The following is a 19,208-nucleotide window of genomic DNA, read 5'->3' on the forward strand; positions in this document are numbered from 1 at the left end:
CAAATCTCAAACTCATGCTGTACATCTGTGTGTCACCTACACAGAGCTGTAAACGTGATGCCTCGCTGCTTTGAGACCCGCTGCAGGGCCGGGCTGTGAGTTGTGAGCCCCCAGCACACCACAGCAGGCTCCTGGAGCTAAGGGAGATGTTTTGGGGGGCTGCAGTACCCCCGAAGAGAGCAGGCAGCCTCATCCTGCCCCTCCATGCAGAGGATTGCCAGAGCCATGGCACAAGCATCATGACAGGGCCATGGCTGGCTGGTGTTCAAGCCTTTCCCAGCACAGCAGCGTGTCAAAGCCCCTCAGAAATGTTTAACAAAGGTCAAGGTCTGAAGTGGGAATGCTCTGCAGGAAGAGCCATCTCACCTGCCTGCACCAGCCATGCACTTCTCAGTAATTCAGTCTCCTGGATACACAGCTCTTAATCACCCATTTTAGCTTGGACTGCAGCCAAATTATACCCTGGGTAAATGACCTTCTGGTACAGTGTGTGTCCTTAACACATAATGAGTTTCCACCTTTACACCTCCCTCCCACCCGCCCTAACTGGAAAAACAAAGATTACACACCCAAATCACCACTGTAGCTTTATAATTACCAGAACTAATCTTAACTATCCAGGTTTCATACCCTCATAGCTACAACCCCTAGCAACACAACATTTACTGAGCTGAGGTCTGCCAGGGAGCCTCTCGGGAGCATCCCTGCCTCTCCAGAGCTTTCTGAGAGCTGCAGCAGCACCTGAATTCCCAGCTTGCAGCACATCCTTCTGCCACACCCAGCTGAGATGCAGCAGGCTTGGTTGCCGGTCAGATCCATGAACACTACAGTACGCTATGTTTAAAGGCAAACTGATCAACTCCTTTGTGAAAAAACATCTGCCACCTTGGCTAAGCAAGCTACATATGCCAGAGGGGTAGGGCTCTACAGCCCAGCCCACACAGCTGAGGTATCCTATGAGGGAGCAGAAAACCAAACTAAAAGATCATGCTGCTGGCAGTAACTTGCCAGGATGCAGAAGGCAGGGACACTCCTTAAAATGTTTGTTTGGGAAGGGCATTGCTCTGTGTGAAAGAGAAGTTTTTCATTATTGGGTATGTAACATCAGGTTTGTGGGCTGAGAAAAAACCAGTATGGGTTCTTTTCTGCTGATAAATCCAAATTCAGCCCCAATCATCTGTTGATAAAGCCCAATTCAGTGCAAACCTGGAGGGAGATCTTTTTCTGTGCTCTAAGTCGTGCTGCAAGTTACTCTAGCCTGGGGCAGTGAGGGGAAGTGGAGTGGTGGTTAGTGGGCACTACACAAGGGGAGAGAGAACAAACCAGCCCAAACCACGGCAGCTCAGCCCCCTCCTGGCAGCTGGCCGGGCCCGTGGCACACCCACACATCACAGGGGAGCTCTGCAGAACCTTTCAGAGGCGCTTCCTCAGGGTGCCAGTCCATCCAGCCGTCGGGAGCAGCGCTGGGAGCCGCTAGGGGAGCACGGGGCCGAGGCTGAGCTCCACGTGGTGGGTGAGCCAGATCACCTCAGAGGGGTGGTCACCATCCTCGTTGGGCCTGATGGGAGCAGTGAGGTTTTTGAACTCGTGCTTCATCTTGAAACTCACGGTCACCTCGCCCTCTTCTTTCTGTGGGGTGACCTTGATGAAAACTCCCACCTTATTGGCTTTTCTAAAGGCAATAATGCTGCAGGGCAGAACACACAGGAACACTGGGTCAGCCAAGTTCTCAAAGCATTGTTCCAAGTGGAACAATGCTCTCACAGGAACTCAAGCCACACTGGAGACAGACAGGAGGAGAGGGAGTTACTCAAAGTGCAAAGTTTTTAAGGGAGAGGATCCCCACAGGACACTCACTCAGGATCATCCTGGAAGTCTTGAGGCTCTGCCAGCTCATCATATTCTGCTGCAGCATCTTTGCCAGCCAGAATAAGCTCCTTAGGAGGAACTGCCACCTGAAACAGAGCAGGGAGAGAAAGAAGCTCTTTAGCACTGCAAGCAGGAGGGCTCTCCTCTTCTGAGGTCTGCTTCACTGCAGTTTAACAGAAAACTGACTCATCCTCAGCTTTTCTCTGCTCCAGGACCACCTGATTACCACCCTGCCAGTGAAATAATAAATTTCTCCCTTGGGTTTTCATTATCAAGGAACAGCCAAAATTTCAAAATACTTAATGAGCTGCTGTTTATATTGGTGACAGTAATTTATGCTCCAAGGAGGGAAATGCAGCACAGCTAGCAGGGGTTGAAGTACATATGAAAAGTGTGTCCTGTGGAAGGACAAATGGGAGTGGTAAACCCATGGGCTTACCCAGCAGGAGAGTACAATCAATACCTTGGCAGTGCTGTTGATGTTATCAGGGTCTCCCTCCTCACACTCCAGCAATGTGACATGTGTGACGTTCTCCACGGGGTTAGTCAGAGTCAGAAGGACCTGGCTCTCCTGGGGAGATTCAGGAATCACAGTTCAAGAAGCAATTGTGCTAAAATTCATTGTTACTGTAAGCACCTCCATCTTCTCTGACTCATCAACACATTCAAAAATTGCATCACATCCTCTCAATGGATGGACAGTGACTGCCCCCTGTCCATAAAAAAGGCATCAATACCATGCAAAACTCTTAATATAAGAAATATGTAACTCTTAATATAAGAAATATGTATCTTGGGAGTCTAGCTGGGATATCAATTCCACACCCTTTGTTCTTCAGACATTGACAAGTGGTGATGTCACACTTCACAGCAATCTACTGCTGCAGTGACAAGTACACGTAGAATTACTCTGGCCACTCCCTTAAACCCTGCACCCTCTAAATAGAGTGAGTGGAGCCCTCAGGGAACAATCATCACATCATGTCATCGATCAAGAAGATCCCCCATTCACAGCTCCTGGCTGTGTCTCAGCCCAAGACATTTCTGGAGAAGCTACTGACCTTCATGTAGCGCAGGTTGGGAATAGACATGATTCTCACTTCAGGGATGTAGTTACTACAAAACAACAGAGCAAATGACTGTGAGGAACTGTGCTGTTGTCTGTAAAGCTATCAGAGCTTTCCTAAAAAGAAAAATTAAGTGTCCTTTTGCTGTATAACCCTAACCCTACAAAACCCTGCTACAGTCTGGGGCTGGCACAGCAGGCAGTGTTTTTGTCAAACTGCTGAAATCTTTAGTAGATCAGCAAGCAAACCTATTACAGATAAGCTAAATATATTTAAAAAGGTGATTACACCATCCTAAGGGATGACACAATCCCACAAGAGGTCAAAGGAAATTAAAATAGAAGGCAATAACTAAGCATGAACAGGGAGTTGTTGTCCCCAATTCCCATTTCTTACTTACACAGCAACCAGCTGGATCTTGAATTTGATAGAGGTTGGATTGAATTCTGGTTTGCTCAGGTTATGCTCACATTTCTAGAGAGAAAGGTATTTAAGTCAGTACCAAAGGCAGTGTGCAGTTACACACTGAAGAATCAGAGCCACAAGTGCTGTGTCACCAGCCATGACATTACAGCCTCCAGCACAGCACACAAAAACTATCTGGGGTGCATGCAGCCATCAATGTGCTCAGCTATTGATACTCCAAAATTTCATATCCAGCACTACCAGCACAACCTCAGAAACACGAGACTTGGAACCAATCTTGAAAACACCTGGACGCTGACTGCAGCACAAATAACTGCCTTATGCTCCAGAATCCATTAAATAAATGAAGCAGCTAGAAGTCCTGATCTCCTTATAGGCTACTCTTCAAATACAGGATCAGTCTGACATTACTTATTTCTGAGAAAATACTCTGCATTTGTTCAGCATCCTGCATATTAAATACTTACAATAATATTGCTCTAGTACTTTAGGAACTAGACAAATAAACATCCTTGTATGACTGAGAAAACAAATAGTGTAATAAGGGCCATACAGAGAGCCAACAGCAGAACTTGAATTTAACCCTTGCCTGTCTTCATAGATCTCTGCTTTGCTTCTCTGAAATACCATCTTCCTGCCTTCACTGTAGTGACATCTTAAGTATTCTGCACTGCCTCTCCCTAATAATTTGTTTGTTGACTTTTGTCCTTAGTAACAGCAATTTTTTTTTTTATCTCAACTGCACTGGCAGTATTCTTTGACTCCCTGGCAAGGCAGGGCATTAGTTTTGTATCTTTATGCATCTTCGACAGTGCTGTCCCCCTTTCACAACTGTCATCACACCAGAGACACCACAGCCTCCCTCACCCCCTCAGTGTTGCTACCACTAACTTGGCTGAGAACTTTCAACAACCAGAAGCATTTGAGCCATTTCTTTTAAAAGAGAAACACAGAGACCATTTCCCAGCACCTGAGTGCTGAGAGCCTGGAAAGGGCATGTAGGAGCTCTTTGTTGGCAGAGTGACAAAACTATCCTTTGTCTCCTTAAAAAGAAAAGAAGCTCAGAAGTTTCTCTCTTTGATTAGGTGAAAAAGCCACCTCATAGGCCTAGGAGACTTTACCTCAAACTTAAAGCTAATTAGACAGAAGCCAAAATGTCCTGCCTGGGCAATAGACGTAAACAAAAAAACTAATCACTTTTGTAAGGTGTTTTACCAAGAGCAAAGACCTTCTGTATCTAGCTCAGTTTCTCTCTGTTTGTTATTTCACCTTTTATTAAACCTTTTTGTTTCCAACACTGCAACAGAAGCCATCCTGCTGATTTTTACGCCTCCAAGTGTGGCTGAGCTACCTTGGGTGTGTTCTAGGCCTCTGGGAGCTCATGAGACCAGGCTGGAGGAGGCTCCTGTAGCAGGGCAGTGCTCAGGATTGAATTGCCTACCCGGCAGCGCAGCGAGCGTTTGATCAGCAGGTGCTTGTGACGGGGGTAGAGCTGGGAAGCGCAGATGGGCTGGAAGTCAGGCTGCAGCAGGCGCTGCCGCAGAGTCGTCACTGGCAGCACAACAGAAAGCAAGACAAAGAAATGACTCAGGAACTGAAACTGGATTCTACATAAGCACCTTGTACCGTGTGGAGATCTGCCACCATCTCTAAGACACTTAATTTCACCTGCAGCTCGTAATTCAGAAGGTACTGGCAACTATGACATTTCTAGAAATAAATAGAAAGGCAAAAGCTGAATAAAGGGCTGCCCTGACTGGGCACAGTAACACGAGAGCAACATCAGTGCTAGCCCAGGAGAAACAAGGTACTCGCATCTTTTTTCACAGCTGAACTGGGATGGAAACAAGAGTTTTCTAACCATTTGGAACACAGTTCTTTTCCTCACTACAGAAATGAGTTTCACATCTTTGTTACACTCACAGCTGGGTGCTGCATGAATACAATACACAGCTTCTTAGCAAGGAGTTTGCATAACTCAGACTCACACGTAGAATTAGAGAAAACAGTTCCCAAAGCAAGAAACTCCCAGCAGTCAAAACCTCCCATGGGTTTCTCTCAAAATGCAGGCTCCTCACTGCACCAGTGCCTAAGAGACAAGTGAGCCATCTGGCAGTCTTTTCCTCACTGTGAGGAACCAGGGAAGTTGTCTTCTTCAGCAGCATCAAACTCACAGTGCCAACAGCCTCTTGATAAAAGGAGACCAAGAAAATCTACCCCTTTCCATAAATCTCTCATGAATTTATTGATACTGGCAGACTTTGTAGGCCTGCAGAACTACCAACATCATCCGTTCCACTTGGAGCCACCTCAGCTGGAAGCCCACATCACTCCTGTACCTGCTGCTTTATCCTGCTCACATCAAGTCTTACTGATCAATTTACAGTATTTATGGATTAAATTTATGAGTCAGCTAAAGAACTGGCAAGTGTACACAGGCTGTTCCAAGCTGATGTCAAAGCAATGCGCAATTGTTACTCAACAGCCCACTTCTGGTGCCAGATCCCCAGCAGCTGCTATTTCCTTATTTCCTGCTATTATTTGAAAAAGGACGTCAGCTTTTTTCTCCATCCAAAAGTTGATGCCTCACACACACAGAAATTAAGGCCAGCAAGAAAATTAAATAACCCTTCAGGCCTTCTGGCTCTGAGCTTTCCATGTACAACAAGAAGCTGAGGCTGCATTCAAAGTTACCATTTAAAAAGTCAAGTATTTCTCAGTATTTCAATCCCAGCATAAAATGACAAGGAACTTGGGTCATGACAAAATGTCACAGGCTTGTAGTCAATGCCCATGTTACAAAATATAAGCCAAAAAGTAACAGAATGCTAAGGTTTTACCTTCTGTCAGATTGATTGGTCTTGTGTAGTAATCTTCAGGAAGAGGCTCCACTTCTTCCACTGCATCAGCTGGCTCGATCTTGATCTCCTTGTGGTCTTCTCCTTCTTTCAGACTGAAGCAAAATAAGGGGCAACTCAGTCATGAAATAGGGCATGTGTGCTCTGACAGCAACTGCATTATATCCCAAAAGACAGTGAGAGCTGAGATTGCACAACAATAATTGCAACAAGGCTGTGAGCAGTCCCTTGTTCCTCTTGGGAGAAAGCAGAACATCTGGAGGTGCTGCACAGAGATGCCTGAGGATCTGACACAAATCTCCTCTCACTGCTATCTGCTAATTGTCTATCATCTTCCTAGAGCTGCTTTACTCCTCTCTTGCCTACCCCTCCAAAGCTCCCCCCAAAGGTAACCCCAACCCTGAGACTCACGAGAGTCCAGCGAGGGCACTGATGGGAGCTCCGGGCCTCTGGCGCTGCAGCCTCGTCCCAAGGCTGTATTTGTCCTACAAGGAAAAAAGGAACTGTCACCCTCAGGTCTGCCCCTGATGGGACACAAAAACCTGCTGCAAACTCATCCTTTGAGCTGCATGACAAGCATGGGGGTATAAGCAAAGGAAAGCAAAAAGGAAAAGGTATTCAACGCTTCCTAAGATACATTTTTCTGCTTAAACTGTTAGCAAGGAGAAAACAATTCCCACTGCACTGCAGATGGGGAAAGAAAGATGTGTGTGGCTACTGCTAATAAAGCTTTTTGCTACTTCCACAAATCACCAGCCTGCACTACTAACACATCTTCCCTGGATATTCTCTTCAGAGCAACTCCATGTCAACTAGTGTAGAATGAGAGCTCAGCTGCCAAAAAAAGTGGGTTGATGTGGTTATGCATCAATCTGAAAGGCTCTGTAGCACTACTTGAAGCAGCTGAAAGCTGTTAAAAGCTCCTGCAAGCCTTGTTACCTACAAGTGTCTCTCACCAGCAATAGCTGAGCTACTCCTCAGCTTTCTACAGCTGAGCTGTAACCAAGGTGCTTGGGGGCAGCCATCTTCCTTCTGGGCAGGACTAAAAGCCTGAATTCTCACCAAATGAGAAATGTAAGCATCAGCTACTCTGGTGATTTTTCAAGGATGAGATGATTAATGTTAGTACCACCTGCCTTGGCCAAGCAGACAGCTGTGTTTCAGCCTAGTTTGGTGAAGGACTGCTTTTCAAGTGTACATTACTTACTCAAAGACACCGTCCTGTTTCTAAACACAAAATACTTTTTGTAACAAATGTTACCCTCAAAAGAGTTAGGCTTCACATGTGTTTGTTCTAGGCACATCTAAGCCAGAGGCCCTGAGGCATGGTGTAGGATCTGTTACTCCCCTTCAGTTGGTACCATGAGAGCTTTAACACCAGCAGAAACTGTGAAAGGACTTACCACTACATGTATAGTGTGTTGCTGTGGAGAGCCCCCAAAATAGCAGCAGGTAGCAACGGAGACAAAAAATGCAGCCATAAGACACAAGCAAGGGCACAGAGCAAGCACAGTTCATTGAAGTAGCAAGCATATGCAGTCACCCAGCTAAACAAAGTGAGCATTTACCTGCCAGGTACAATAAACAAGTCATTCAAGCCACAACCAAGTCTTAAGGTTAACTTCAGTAGAGATTTCAAGCAGAGAAGTGTCAGACAATGCTGATCTATCTGTCACTAAGCTGTGGGATGAACTGTCCTGAGAAAGAGCTGCCACAGGCAATGTGGCTGCAGCTGGACTGCACTTCACTGCTGGAGAACATTCCTAGGCATGGCAAGTATAAACCTTCTGGCACTGCTGGGGAGGACTATCAGAGAGAGTAGCAATGCATGTAAAAGTATTCATCCCTAAACAAAGCCTTGTTTCCTTCATATTGTCCTCAATTAGCCAAAGTCGGGCAGCCCTATCATGCTACCAACTATCTGATTTTCCAGGCTGAGGCTGTTGTGGATCCCTTTTGCTGCTCTGGGAGGATGGCACAGCAGCTCACCGAGAAGGCCAGTGGGACGTAGTTGCGGCGTCGCACCAGCTTCTTCCTGTCCCGCTCGATCTTCTCCTTCTGAGCCAGCTGCTGGTAGTACTCAACCAGCTTGTTAATCTGGAGGGAGGAACAGGGAGCACTGTCACTTCAGCTGCAGCATTTCCTAGTGAACTAGCTGGGGTTCCTGCTGCTTGTTTCACTCTGTTCCTAGTACCAGCTGTATTGTGCAGGATCTACTTCAAGAAGTCTGTGTACCTTAACGTGTCTTAACCCACACTATGGGTGACAAAATGACCCTTCCTTGGAATGATATGTGCTGGAGAGCAGTGTCCAAATCTCACCTTGCAATTCAGCAACTGAGACTTCATTCATGAATTTGCTATCACTGCATAGAGTAATGTCATGTGGCCAACTCTGAGCAATTTGGACTGGCAGAGCAAACAGCATCTTTAGCATCTTTTCCCCCCTCCCCAAGGCTGGTCACATTTAGACTGGAGCCCTAATGGGTAAAAAGGGAAGGGTGTTAAAGGTGCAGTTGTGTTTTCCAGATTCTGGACACACTTTTGATTGGAAAACAGCTTTTTTTTTCCACATACATACACAGCACATTCACCTTAACAGCACCATTAGATAGGTTGGTTTCAACTGAGCTTCTTCTCAAAAGCAGATTTTATACTGCGATATCCTCAGGGAGCCTCTAAGAGGCCTTCCCTCCATTCAAGGTGCAGATTAGGAACTGGAACTGGTATCTGAAGGATTATATAGATGCAGAAAAAGTGATTGAGAGGGCCTGACACTCTAACAGTTCTTTCTGGCTGATGCATTTCAGCCCAAACACAGCTTTCCCATTCACTCACCCTCTGTGTGTGAGGATTCTCCGGCTCCTGCCAGCCCCCACTCGCTGCACAAGAGAAGAGAAAAAGCAAAGTCCACAGGAGGTTTCCAGATGCCACACAGAAATCACACCCAACATTCAACTATCTTGGTGTTATTTATAAAATATGGCATTCCCTATTTTTGCTACACCTACCACTGCAATTGTTTAAGTTCATGTCTGTACAAATCACAAATACACATCTCAAAGAGTTGCACAGGCAGGTTTGGAATGAAAGAGCTCTGACAGCTTTTTTATTGTGTTTTTAAACAAATGTTGCTTGAGAGATACTCAGGACAGAACCCAAGAGTCACTTCAGCAGCAGGTACTTGTGTTATTATGTGTGTCTCTTATAACTGGTTTCTGCTGTCTCTGCATCCTCAGCTCCATTTTCAGTCACATCAACACTGGAAGTCAGAGGATCTGCTTGGTCTACTCAACCCCACCTGACAGATATTTTCTGTACATCTCATGTACCAAAAAATAGATGAAAGCTTTGTTCTAGTGCTCTTGTGAAGAGAAAAGCCAAGTTCAAACACTGACTAGCAACTCTGGAACAAGTCTAAGTGAACAAAAGTGATGGAAAATAAATTAGGTGTTTATGCTGTCAGACTGAGCAGCTTCAAAGCCTGTGAAAGCACACAAACAAGATCTCAGCAGTGGGGAGAGTGCACTGACTGAAACAGTTTGACAGTTTTCTCACTAGTCAGGTAACACAGGCATGAAAGTGGGTCACACATTCCACTAACTCAGCTCTTCAGAGGACTCCTCAGCAACAAAGAAGAGTTTTGCTGTGAATTTCCAACTACAACTCCAATCCTCACCAGATATCAAGTCTATAGCACAGTCTGGAGCTAACTGGATTATCTGTAACCTTCAAAACACAGACTGGGCCCTTGCTGTAACTCAGTTTTGTGTTTTGTTCCAGATTGCAAGGCAAGATGTATTCTATTACCATCTGTATGGCAGTTGTCTTTTGTCAAGTGGGCAGTTTCCCTTATCTCTCCCTAAGTGACCACAGTGATTCCCTCCCCTCTGGAAGGGACATCTGCTGATAACAGCTATTGAATGTCACTGCATGACTGATAAGAACTACAGTATCCCATTGTGAGATGCTCTCCCCAGAGGGAGGAGCCAAGCATTGCTAGCCAGATATAATCTGGAGATTTTGGAATACCAGCACGGCTTCTCCACTGGATTTCCCAGAGGAACAGCAGCTGCCTCTTCTTCCACTGATCTTCAGAAGGAAGAGACTGCACCTTTCTCCAGGATCCCTGCTCCAACAGAACCACACCTGACACTGCAGGAGGGCTGCAGCCACAATTCCAATTGGACTGCTACCAACACCCTGACCAACAGGGTGTCAGGTTGAGTTCTGACTCTGCCAGCATTGTTCTAGTTTACTCCATTGATTATTTTATCCTTTTATTTTCTTCCCTATTAAAGACCTGTTATTTCCGCCTCCCATATTTTTTTTTTGCCAGAGAGCCCCTTAATTTAAAATTTATAGCAATTCAGAGGGGTGGGAAGGGTTTACATTCTCCATTTCAGGGGAGGCTCCTGCCTTCCTAAACAAATACCAAGACAGTCTTTGAACTGTCCCTTACCAACAGACTTGTCTGCCATGCGAGAAATTTGCAAACTTTGCCGGATTCCTCCAAAACTAAAGCCGCCAACAACTAGGACCCTTCAAACCTCAGAGCCTCAAACACCACCTTGGATCTGATCCCCAGACTCTGGGGAAATGACTCCTTTTTCCCATGGAAAATGGCCTGGGTTTGCAGCCGCTCGCCCTGGCCGACAGAGTGGTGTGAAACTGGCAAACTTTGCTGGAACTGGATTATCTGTTACCTTCAAAACACAAACTGGGCTCATGCTGTCACTCAGCTTTGTGTCTCTGAACTGTCCCTTACCAACAGACTTGTCTGCCATGCCCACATCCCGGGAAGTCCAGCGGCAGAAGCCACAGGCCAGGTAATAGGCTTTCTTCATGGTGGTCTTGGCCGGGTCGTCGGGCAGCGGCGCAGGGATGCTCGTGGCCCGTGTGGAGAGGGTGTGCATGCAGCACGGGCAGTCAAAGCAGTTGGCACACCTGCAAACAACAAGGCAGGGCTCTGAGAAGCGTGCCAGGCTGAGAGAAATGTTCCCAACAACCACATCAGCACTAAAACAACAGATTGTTAATTCCTAGGCAACAGCACTAGGGACAACGGGCTGGGACAGGAACAGAGTCAGCATAAGAGCAGCAGCAGTGAGAAACATAAAGTGACACTAAAAATCCTCTGTATTAAGATCCCGGGTCATAAAAATACCCCCAAAAGTCATGAACAGCCCTGTTCATCATGGAAAGACACTTTCCCTGATACATCATGGAAAGACACCTATTCCCCAAAACAGACTCAAACACGAAAAACAGCCATGAAATATTTCAGACAGACATGGGAAGGGATTGTTTTAAATAGGGAGCCTTGATGAAAAAAAACTCCAAAGCAATTTTACCTGTTCTTTTTCAGCTTGGCTTCAGCTGAAGGCATGTTTTCCAGGCAGCTGGGGCAGTAGTGAGAGTCAACCTGAAGAAGACACAGCCATATCACACATGTTATCTGGCACACCTTTGTCCAAAAAGCCACAAACTGCCACATGACCCAACAAGGATCTGTGCCTTGCAACAGCAGGGTGAAGCCAGCGAAGGCTTGAGACATTTTTTGGTATCCAAAACCTTAGCCCATCTCAGCCAGATTTTGATCTTTAATAACAAAAATTATAAGGTTTCTTAAGTCAGAATGGATTAAACTACTCTGCCTGGTAAATAGGAAAAGATCAGCTGGGTGTTGACTTTTAGCAATAACCAGAATCTCATTTTTCAGCTTGAACAAAAGTTGTAACATTTTGTTTTCTATTTGGACCTAAATTTATTGTGTCCTCACAGTTACAGTGGTCAGATATATGAATATTTCAGAAGATGGTTTGTATCTCTCGGCTGTCACAGTGAATTTTGTTCATTAAAACAACAGCAGCAAGACTGGGCCCCCTTCTTGAAGAGGAATTCAAAGTGATTATTAAGCATGGCCACGCACAATGACTGCACTGCTCACACCACAGTGAATTCATGACAGATACAGCCAGGTCACGAATCCTCTCTTCAGAGGCCTTAATTTCATTAAAGCTGCCTTTTCTGACATCTGGGCTGCACAGTCATTCCTTCAACGCTTCCCAAATCTATCACAATTTCTTAATTCAACCATGCTTCCAACAAAATGAGTCTCGGCGATTTTAATATGACAATTTACGAAGTCAAACCCTCCCTTCACAGCAAAAATCGTAGCTGCAAAAAAAACCCGGCATGGGGCGCGGGTCTGGGGGTCCCTGTGCCCCTCCTCGGCCGGGCCCTATGGGCATGGGTGTGGTGGGGAGGGGTCTAGACCTAAAGGTTGGGTTCCCACGAGGGTGAGGGGTCCCCGCTGAAGATGAAGGGTCCCCGCGGCCCTGCTCGGGCCCCACCGAGGTTTGGGGGGCCCGGCCAGTGCCATTTAGGGGGGCTCGTCCCCCATGAGGGGAACCGCCCCTGTGCGCTTGCCCCAGCCAATCACAGCCCGAGCGCCGCCGACAGACAGGCGAGCACAGCCAATCAACGCACAGCCCCGCCCCATCCGTCACTCGCGGCCAATCCGCGCGCTCCGTGCAGCGCTGCGCCCACCCGCCAGCCGCGCCAACAACCAATAGAAAAGCAGAAAGTCAGTGAGTGGCAGGAGAGCGACCCAATCGCTGCGCGCAGAGAGAGCACCGTCCCGCCCGGTCCCGCCCGGTCCCGCCCGGTGCGCGGGTGCGGCGCGGCCGGTCCGCCGTTACCTCGTGCGAGACGCACTCGAGCGAGCGGAGCTCGCTGCAGTAGCGGCAGAAGTACAGCTGCGGCAGCGGCGCCCGCAGCTCCTTCTCGCCGCGCACCAGGTACAGCACCCGCTCCGATTGCAGTAGCGACGCCATCTTGGGAGGGGGCGGGCTCCGCCGCGCAGCCGCCTGACGTCACCACGCCGGTCTTCCCACGTGGCACTGCGTGCTAGCAGGGGGTGTGGCCTGCGAGGGGGCGCGACCTCCCCCTTAGTGCCACCAAGTGCCACCCGGGGCCACCAAATGCCACCGAGTGCCATCTAATGCCACCCATGGCCACGGTAGCGACACCTTCCTTGGTCCCGGAGCCCCTTCAACCCGGCCTTGGACCCTGCCGCAGCTGGTCCGTGCCAGTGCTCCCCACCCTCACAGAGCAGGATTTCTCCCTAGTATCCCATCTGTCCCTGCCTCTGGCAGTGGGAAGCAGTTCCATCTTATCCCGTCACTCCGAGCCCTTGTCCCCAGTCCCTCTCCAGCTCTCTTAGAGCTCCTTTAGGCCCTGGAAAGAGCTCTGAGGTCTCTTGGAGCCGTGCCTTCTCCAGTTTTCCCAGCCTGGCTCCCGAGCAGGGGGGCTCAGCCCTCAGAACATCTCCATGGCCGCCTCTGGAGTCCCCCCAGCAGCTCCATGTCCTTGTCACACTGGGGTCCAGAGCTGGACACAGCCCAGGTGGCTCTCACCAGAGCAGAGCAGAGAGGGTGATCTTTTCACACCCCAAAGGTGGTTTCTCTTCAGTCTCACCTCCACCAAGACACGATCCTGACAAGAATGAACATTCCCCTGCAGTGGGATCAGCAGCAAAGCACGAGGTCTGCGGATGCTCTCTGCGTGCAGAGAGAATAAACACATCAGTAGGCTTTAAGAGATCTGAAGCTCGGTGTCTACACTACAACTGCTTCATTCTCTGCTGAAGGCAGAGCTGGCATCAGCAAACCCCTCCCAGTGTGCTGCTGGAGAGCCCAAACAAGGCAGAGCCAGCCTGGCCTGTGGCCTGAATCTCACCCCTACCCCGGGATCCATCCCCACACAGTGCCTGCGCTCAGTCCCTGCCCTCTGCCCCACAGGAAAGCCCTGTCCATGAGGATGTGCTGCTGCTCAGATAAAAGTCCCATGGTTTTATCCCCCTGCAGCAGCTGGAGGGGCAGGGAGGAGGCTGCCCGTGCCCTGCTCCCACAGAGCTGCATGTCCAGGAGTGCCTGGAACATAGGGGTGTCTTGGGAGTGTGAAAAGTGCATATCATATGGCTCTACGCAGATATTTACTATGTGTATTTTGTTGTATTGATTAGTAGTGCTGTATTAACATTTTAATAGTATGTATGATAAATGTAGTTTTCTAGTTAAAAGGTAACTTTTGTAGTTAAAATAGGAACTGTGTAAGTGGGATAATTTTTTTTAAGAAAGGAATGAGGTACTCACACCAGATAGCAGCCACAGGACTGCTAAATCTTTCAGAGAAAAAGAATTTATTGTTCTCTTATCAGAAGAAACTGACTTCTTCCTGCCTCTCTCAGGATCGAAGGCACCTTTAGGATTTGGAGGAAGAAGATGAGGATGACCAGACTGAATCCTTTCTTTGAATGCAATTTATGCATCATGTATGGGATATATAAATATGCAACAGGCTATTGCTTTTAAGGGTTAATCCTTGGTTAACAGGTGTCCTTTTTCCGGCCTCTGCTGCCCAGAAAAATGTACCTGGACGTCTGTAACTCTTTATTTCTGTTGTCTCATATTATCCTAATTCAAATTGTCCAAATTATTATTACTCTAATTTTATTACTATTTTTATAACCATTTTATTACTATTAAACTTTTAAAATTTTAAAAACAAGTGATTAGTGTTTTTCACAGGAACATGTGGTAGAGCTTTCCACCACCAGGAACCCAAGAGGTTTCCCTGGGAAAAGGTAGGAGTGAAAGGTGCAGTGTGGGGCTCCCACCATGACTGTCACTGAGCTTGTGTCCCAGAAGGAATGTCAGAGCATCCCATCCTGCTTTTGCCATTCAGCATCACCAGTGGAGTGGAATATTCCACTGGGCAGCAGAAACAGCTTTCCCAGCCGGCGGCTGAGCTCTGTCCCCCCTCTCTCCGGCCGTGTGTCTGTAAATCACCGTGCCCGAGCCCCTGGGGACTGCGGGCACCGCGCTGTGGCTATGGAGGCTCTGGGTGCTCCTGCCCTGGGCCTCGGGACAAGCGGGTGCCTGTGAGCCCTGCTGAGGCAGGAGGGGACAGGGCAGGGAGGACCCTTTGTTAAGGACTGTGAAGTGAAATGTCCCCACAGTCCCTCCCTGAGACCTTCGTGTTCAACTCCAGAGGCACTCCCCCAGTGGAACCCCAGTGGGTGGGATGAGGTGGAGTGCGTTCTCATTTATCCTGGTGCAGAAAAAGCCTCCTGCCTTGCTTTGCCTTTCCCTCCTTCCCTCCCCTTCCTCCTACCCCCTTCCCCTTCTCTCCCCGTGCCGTGCCCCGCGGGCCGGGCCGGGCCGGGCCGGGCGGGGCCGGGCGGAGTCTCTCTCTCCCCGGCGGGAGCGTTTCTCTCCGGGCAGGATCCGCCGCTGCTCGCCGGAGCTGCAGCAGGAGCCGCCTTCGGAGCGGGAGCCGGAGCCTGGCAGCGCCGCAGGTACGGGGGTGCGGGCAGGTGGGACTGGCACGGCACGGGCAGGGCACGCAGGGCACAGAAGGGCACGGACAGGGCACAGCAGGGCACGGGCAGGGCAGGCAGGGCACGGGCAGGGCACAGAAGGGCACAGCAGGACACAGCAGGGCACAGCAGGGCACAGAAGGGCACAGACAGAGCACAGACAGGGCACGGCATCTGCCGCCTCTCCCCCACGGCATCGTGTCCCCCAGCCCCGAGGTGCCGGGGCAGGACGGCGGCACAGCCGCGGTCCCCGGGCAGGGGGTCCCCGCTCCCCGGCCCCTCGGTTCCCTTCAGCTGAAGGATAATCCGTGACTCAGCACGAGGTGTGGATGGGGGGACACACGAGACTCCCCAGAAACGAGGTGGGTCCTGGCTGACCCGACCCCACCGTGTCCCCGTGACCGGCGGGACACCCGGTTGTGGCTTCCTTTATCAGTTCCTGTAACAAACAGTAGCAATTAATAGGGAAGTTTTTCCCTAGGCTTTTATCCAGTGCCTTTTAAAGCATGCTGTAAATCCTGCGGGTAATTGAAGGAGCCTTTAGCAAAGGCTCTGGAAGGAGCCCAAGGTGAAAGCTGGACCCGGCCACAGGAGTGTCTCTGGAGAGAGCAGCAGGGGACTGGGGGGACTCTGGCTAGGGGAGGGATGGAGCGGGCTGCCCCACCTCCCCTCTGCCTTTTCCCTGCAGGATGGACCTCCCTCACCTCACAAGTCCCACCGACCTCCCCAAGCACATCCTGGATATCTGGGTCATCGTGTTGATCATCCTGGCCACCATCCTCATCATGACAGCGCTGCTGCTGTGCCCGGCCACGGCCGTCATCATCTATCGAGTGCGGACACACCCCACGCGCAACGGCATCGTGTGAGCCACGGGCACGGGGGCACGGCCAGCTCGCTGGGCTGGGGGCCACAGCCATGGCACCCTGTGCCAGGCACCTTCACACGGCACCCTGAGAGCTGCAGCCTGGCCAGGAGCTGGGGTGAGCCAGCCCAGACCTGCTCCTGCAGCTGGCTCTCGCTGGGTACCCACTGCTCATCTTCCCACTGAGCTTATGGGGACTGTGGGGGAAATGCCAGCATGGGCAGCAGTGGGGAGAGGTGTGACTTTGAGGACACGTCCAGCTGGGAATATCTCACTCTATGAGAGAGGCAGGCTGATCTGTCCTTCACTGGTGACACTGTCTCCTCCCAGGCAAGCAGCAAGGAGTGGAAATACCTGACAAAGCTCTCCTTTGGAGCCCAGCTGTCAAGGTGGCTGGGGAAAAAAGAGTCAAAGCAAGATGGATGTGGCTTCTGGTTGTGCATTTAGTGCTTGGCTAAAAGCAACGGTGACAAAGCTTGTGCTGGCTGCACAGCAGATGTGCAGCTGGCACCAGCTTCTCCTCTACCCAGTATCTGCAGAAATGGTAGGAAAATCCTGCAGGACTCTTGGTTCCTCTGGGTCTTGTGGGGCAGAGGAGTGTGTGCAGTTCCTGCCAGCCCTCCTGTCTGCATGCTGGCTGCACTCCCCACTCCTGAGAGTGAGAGCTCCCACTGTTTGCCCAGCACACCAGCCCTGCTGGGGAGTCTGTGTGTGCCTCACCTGGGCAGGCAAAGCAGGAGGAGCAGGTTTGTGCCCAGCCAGTGGCAAGGGATCATGTAAGCTCTTGTACTGCCCTTTGTTATGAAATAAATGGACTTTATCCTTCATGTGAATGTGTCATGCAGCTCTGTCCACACTGCAGGTGCTGTCTGGCTCTGCAGGATCTGGGATACTTTGCAGCCTCTCCAGAAAGTCTCCCTGCTCTGCCCTCGTGCCCTGCCTTGCCTCAAGGTCCCTGGAGCCCAGCAGGAAGCTCACTGCCAGCCCAGCCCCACTCTCCAGGAGGGCAAACCTCAGTCTGGAGCCCGTGGGTGGGAAGGATCCCTCAGGACTTTCCGACAGTGCTTGTGGCTGTTTTTATCCCACTCGGGTGACTGGCACCACTTCCCTCACCCCAGCCTCGTGCCGGGTCAGTGTGGCAGGAGCCCTGGGGCTGAAACGGTGTCTTGGTGACTCACAGCAAGGAAGGTCACAAAATGAGCAGCATGAGTCAGGAAGGATGTGGGGAAACACTACCGTGATGCTGGTGGGAATTGTTTAAATCCAATTTTCTGTGCTGAAAGGAGCAACCAGCCCTGCAGTGTTGGAAACCTTGTGTGACTTGATCCACAACATCCAGATTTTGCATTGGGTGGTGGGGCCAGAGGGGCAGGAGGTTCCCAGGGAAGCAGGACCTTGGGCAAACCCTTCCCACCTTAAGGAGGGAGCCTAGCACAGGGATACAGACCCTGGGAGCAGAAGTGCCTGCACTGGAGCCACTGGCTGTGGTTGTGCTGGGAAGGAGCAGACACTTATTCTTTGCCCAGCCAAACAAAACATATTTCTGTTTTGAGCTGTCAACTCTCTCTTCCCCTCTCAAGTTCCAGAGTTTGAGACAAATAACCAGAGTTATTTTCCTGTTTTTCTTCCTATCTCCCTCCCTTGCTGGCATGGTGCAGCAGCAGCTGGAGGACATTACAGATGTGCAGGGTGGGAGCAGTCCTGGCTCTGCTCTCCTCCATGCTCCACCCCAACATTGCTTCCCTGGGGACAATGTGGGGACAGCCAGCAGCACCAGGAATTAGAGCTGAGCAGCTTTGCTATGAGAGGAATAGGGGAGAGGCCACAAACCTTGGAGTGGTTTGGAAAGGAAGCATGGTTTGGAGCAAAACATGAGGAAAAGCATGGAACACCTTCCCCCCATCCATGCAACCATCCATGATTGCTGTTCCCACCTCTGCCTTCCCCTTGTCAAGAGCAGCAGAGGGAATTGAGAGATTTCCTTTATTGGTATGAATTTTCTGGGAAGTTTCAAACCCATGGCAAACATTTCCAGGAAAGACCTTGGAAAGATGGGTTTGCTCGTAACAACAACAAACATGGAGCTAAATGGCAGCAGAGGTAAAGCAGGGAAAAGTCACAACATTTTTAAAAGCATTAAGACGTCGGAGAATGAATTTAAACTGGATTTCCAACACTGTCAAGTTAGAAATTCCTCCTCCAGTATGGAGCAAGATAACAAAATCCCCCTGTGGCCATGGGTTCAGTGCCTGGACAGTGCTGGAGCTTGTGTTTGCATGGAGTTTTGCCAAGGAGAAATGCCTTTCTGCTGAGCAGCGGGTCCTGCTCGGTGACGCTGCAGCAGGCAGGGTGATGTGGGCACTGAGGTGATTCAGAATCCACTGGGATGCTTCCCTGGAGGTGCTGGCATGTGCCAGGAGCTGGCTGCTGGCGCCTGGGGGCTGCTGCTGGGCGAGGCAGGTGGGGCAGCCCCAGAAGGGAGAAGACACAGGATTCTGGCTCTCACCTTGCCTCCCTTTGCAGGGGGAAGGGGGGCAATGGGCCAGGGACATTTCCACAGGGAGCAAATCTCCTGGAAAAGGAGGGGATGGCAGTGCTGGAGGGGGCAGAGCACAGAGCCTGGGGCTGTGGGGGCACTCGGGAAGGGGACCCCCTCTCCAAAGGGTGCTCGCACCATGGCCAGCAGGGAGGCTGCTGCTGAGCCAGGGCAGTGTGTGGGAGCACATGGGCTGGGGCAGA

General features: G+C 50.0%; 2 protein-coding genes across 2 annotated transcripts; one reads left to right on the forward strand and one right to left on the reverse strand.

Annotated features, from left to right (window-relative positions):
• Nucleotides 1-553: 553 nt before the first annotated feature.
• Nucleotides 554-13,090, reverse strand: DCTN4 (dynactin subunit 4). Its single transcript, XM_059483823.1, has 13 exons — nt 12,924-13,090; nt 11,574-11,644; nt 10,988-11,166; nt 9,058-9,101; nt 8,210-8,317; nt 6,632-6,705; nt 6,203-6,315; nt 4,804-4,913; nt 3,337-3,410; nt 2,931-2,985; nt 2,333-2,440; nt 1,858-1,955; nt 554-1,687 (listed from the first exon to the last, which is right to left on the reverse strand). Exons 1-13 carry the CDS (start codon nt 13,056-13,058, stop codon nt 1,474-1,476), a joined length of 1,383 nt encoding a protein of 460 aa, XP_059339806.1. The 5' UTR covers nt 13,059-13,090; the 3' UTR covers nt 554-1,473.
• Nucleotides 13,091-15,145: 2,055 nt separating this feature from the next.
• On the forward strand, nt 15,146-17,296 carry SMIM3 (small integral membrane protein 3). Its single transcript, XM_059483643.1, has 2 exons — nt 15,146-15,583; nt 16,293-17,296. Exon 2 carries the CDS (start codon nt 16,294-16,296, stop codon nt 16,471-16,473), a length of 180 nt encoding a protein of 59 aa, XP_059339626.1. The 5' UTR covers nt 15,146-15,583; nt 16,293; the 3' UTR covers nt 16,474-17,296.
• The last annotated feature ends 1,912 nt before the right edge of the window (nt 17,297-19,208 follow it).

Source organism: Ammospiza nelsoni, chromosome 16 (assembly GCF_027579445.1).
Source record: "Ammospiza nelsoni isolate bAmmNel1 chromosome 16, bAmmNel1.pri, whole genome shotgun sequence".
NCBI lineage: Eukaryota > Metazoa > Chordata > Aves > Passeriformes > Passerellidae > Ammospiza > Ammospiza nelsoni.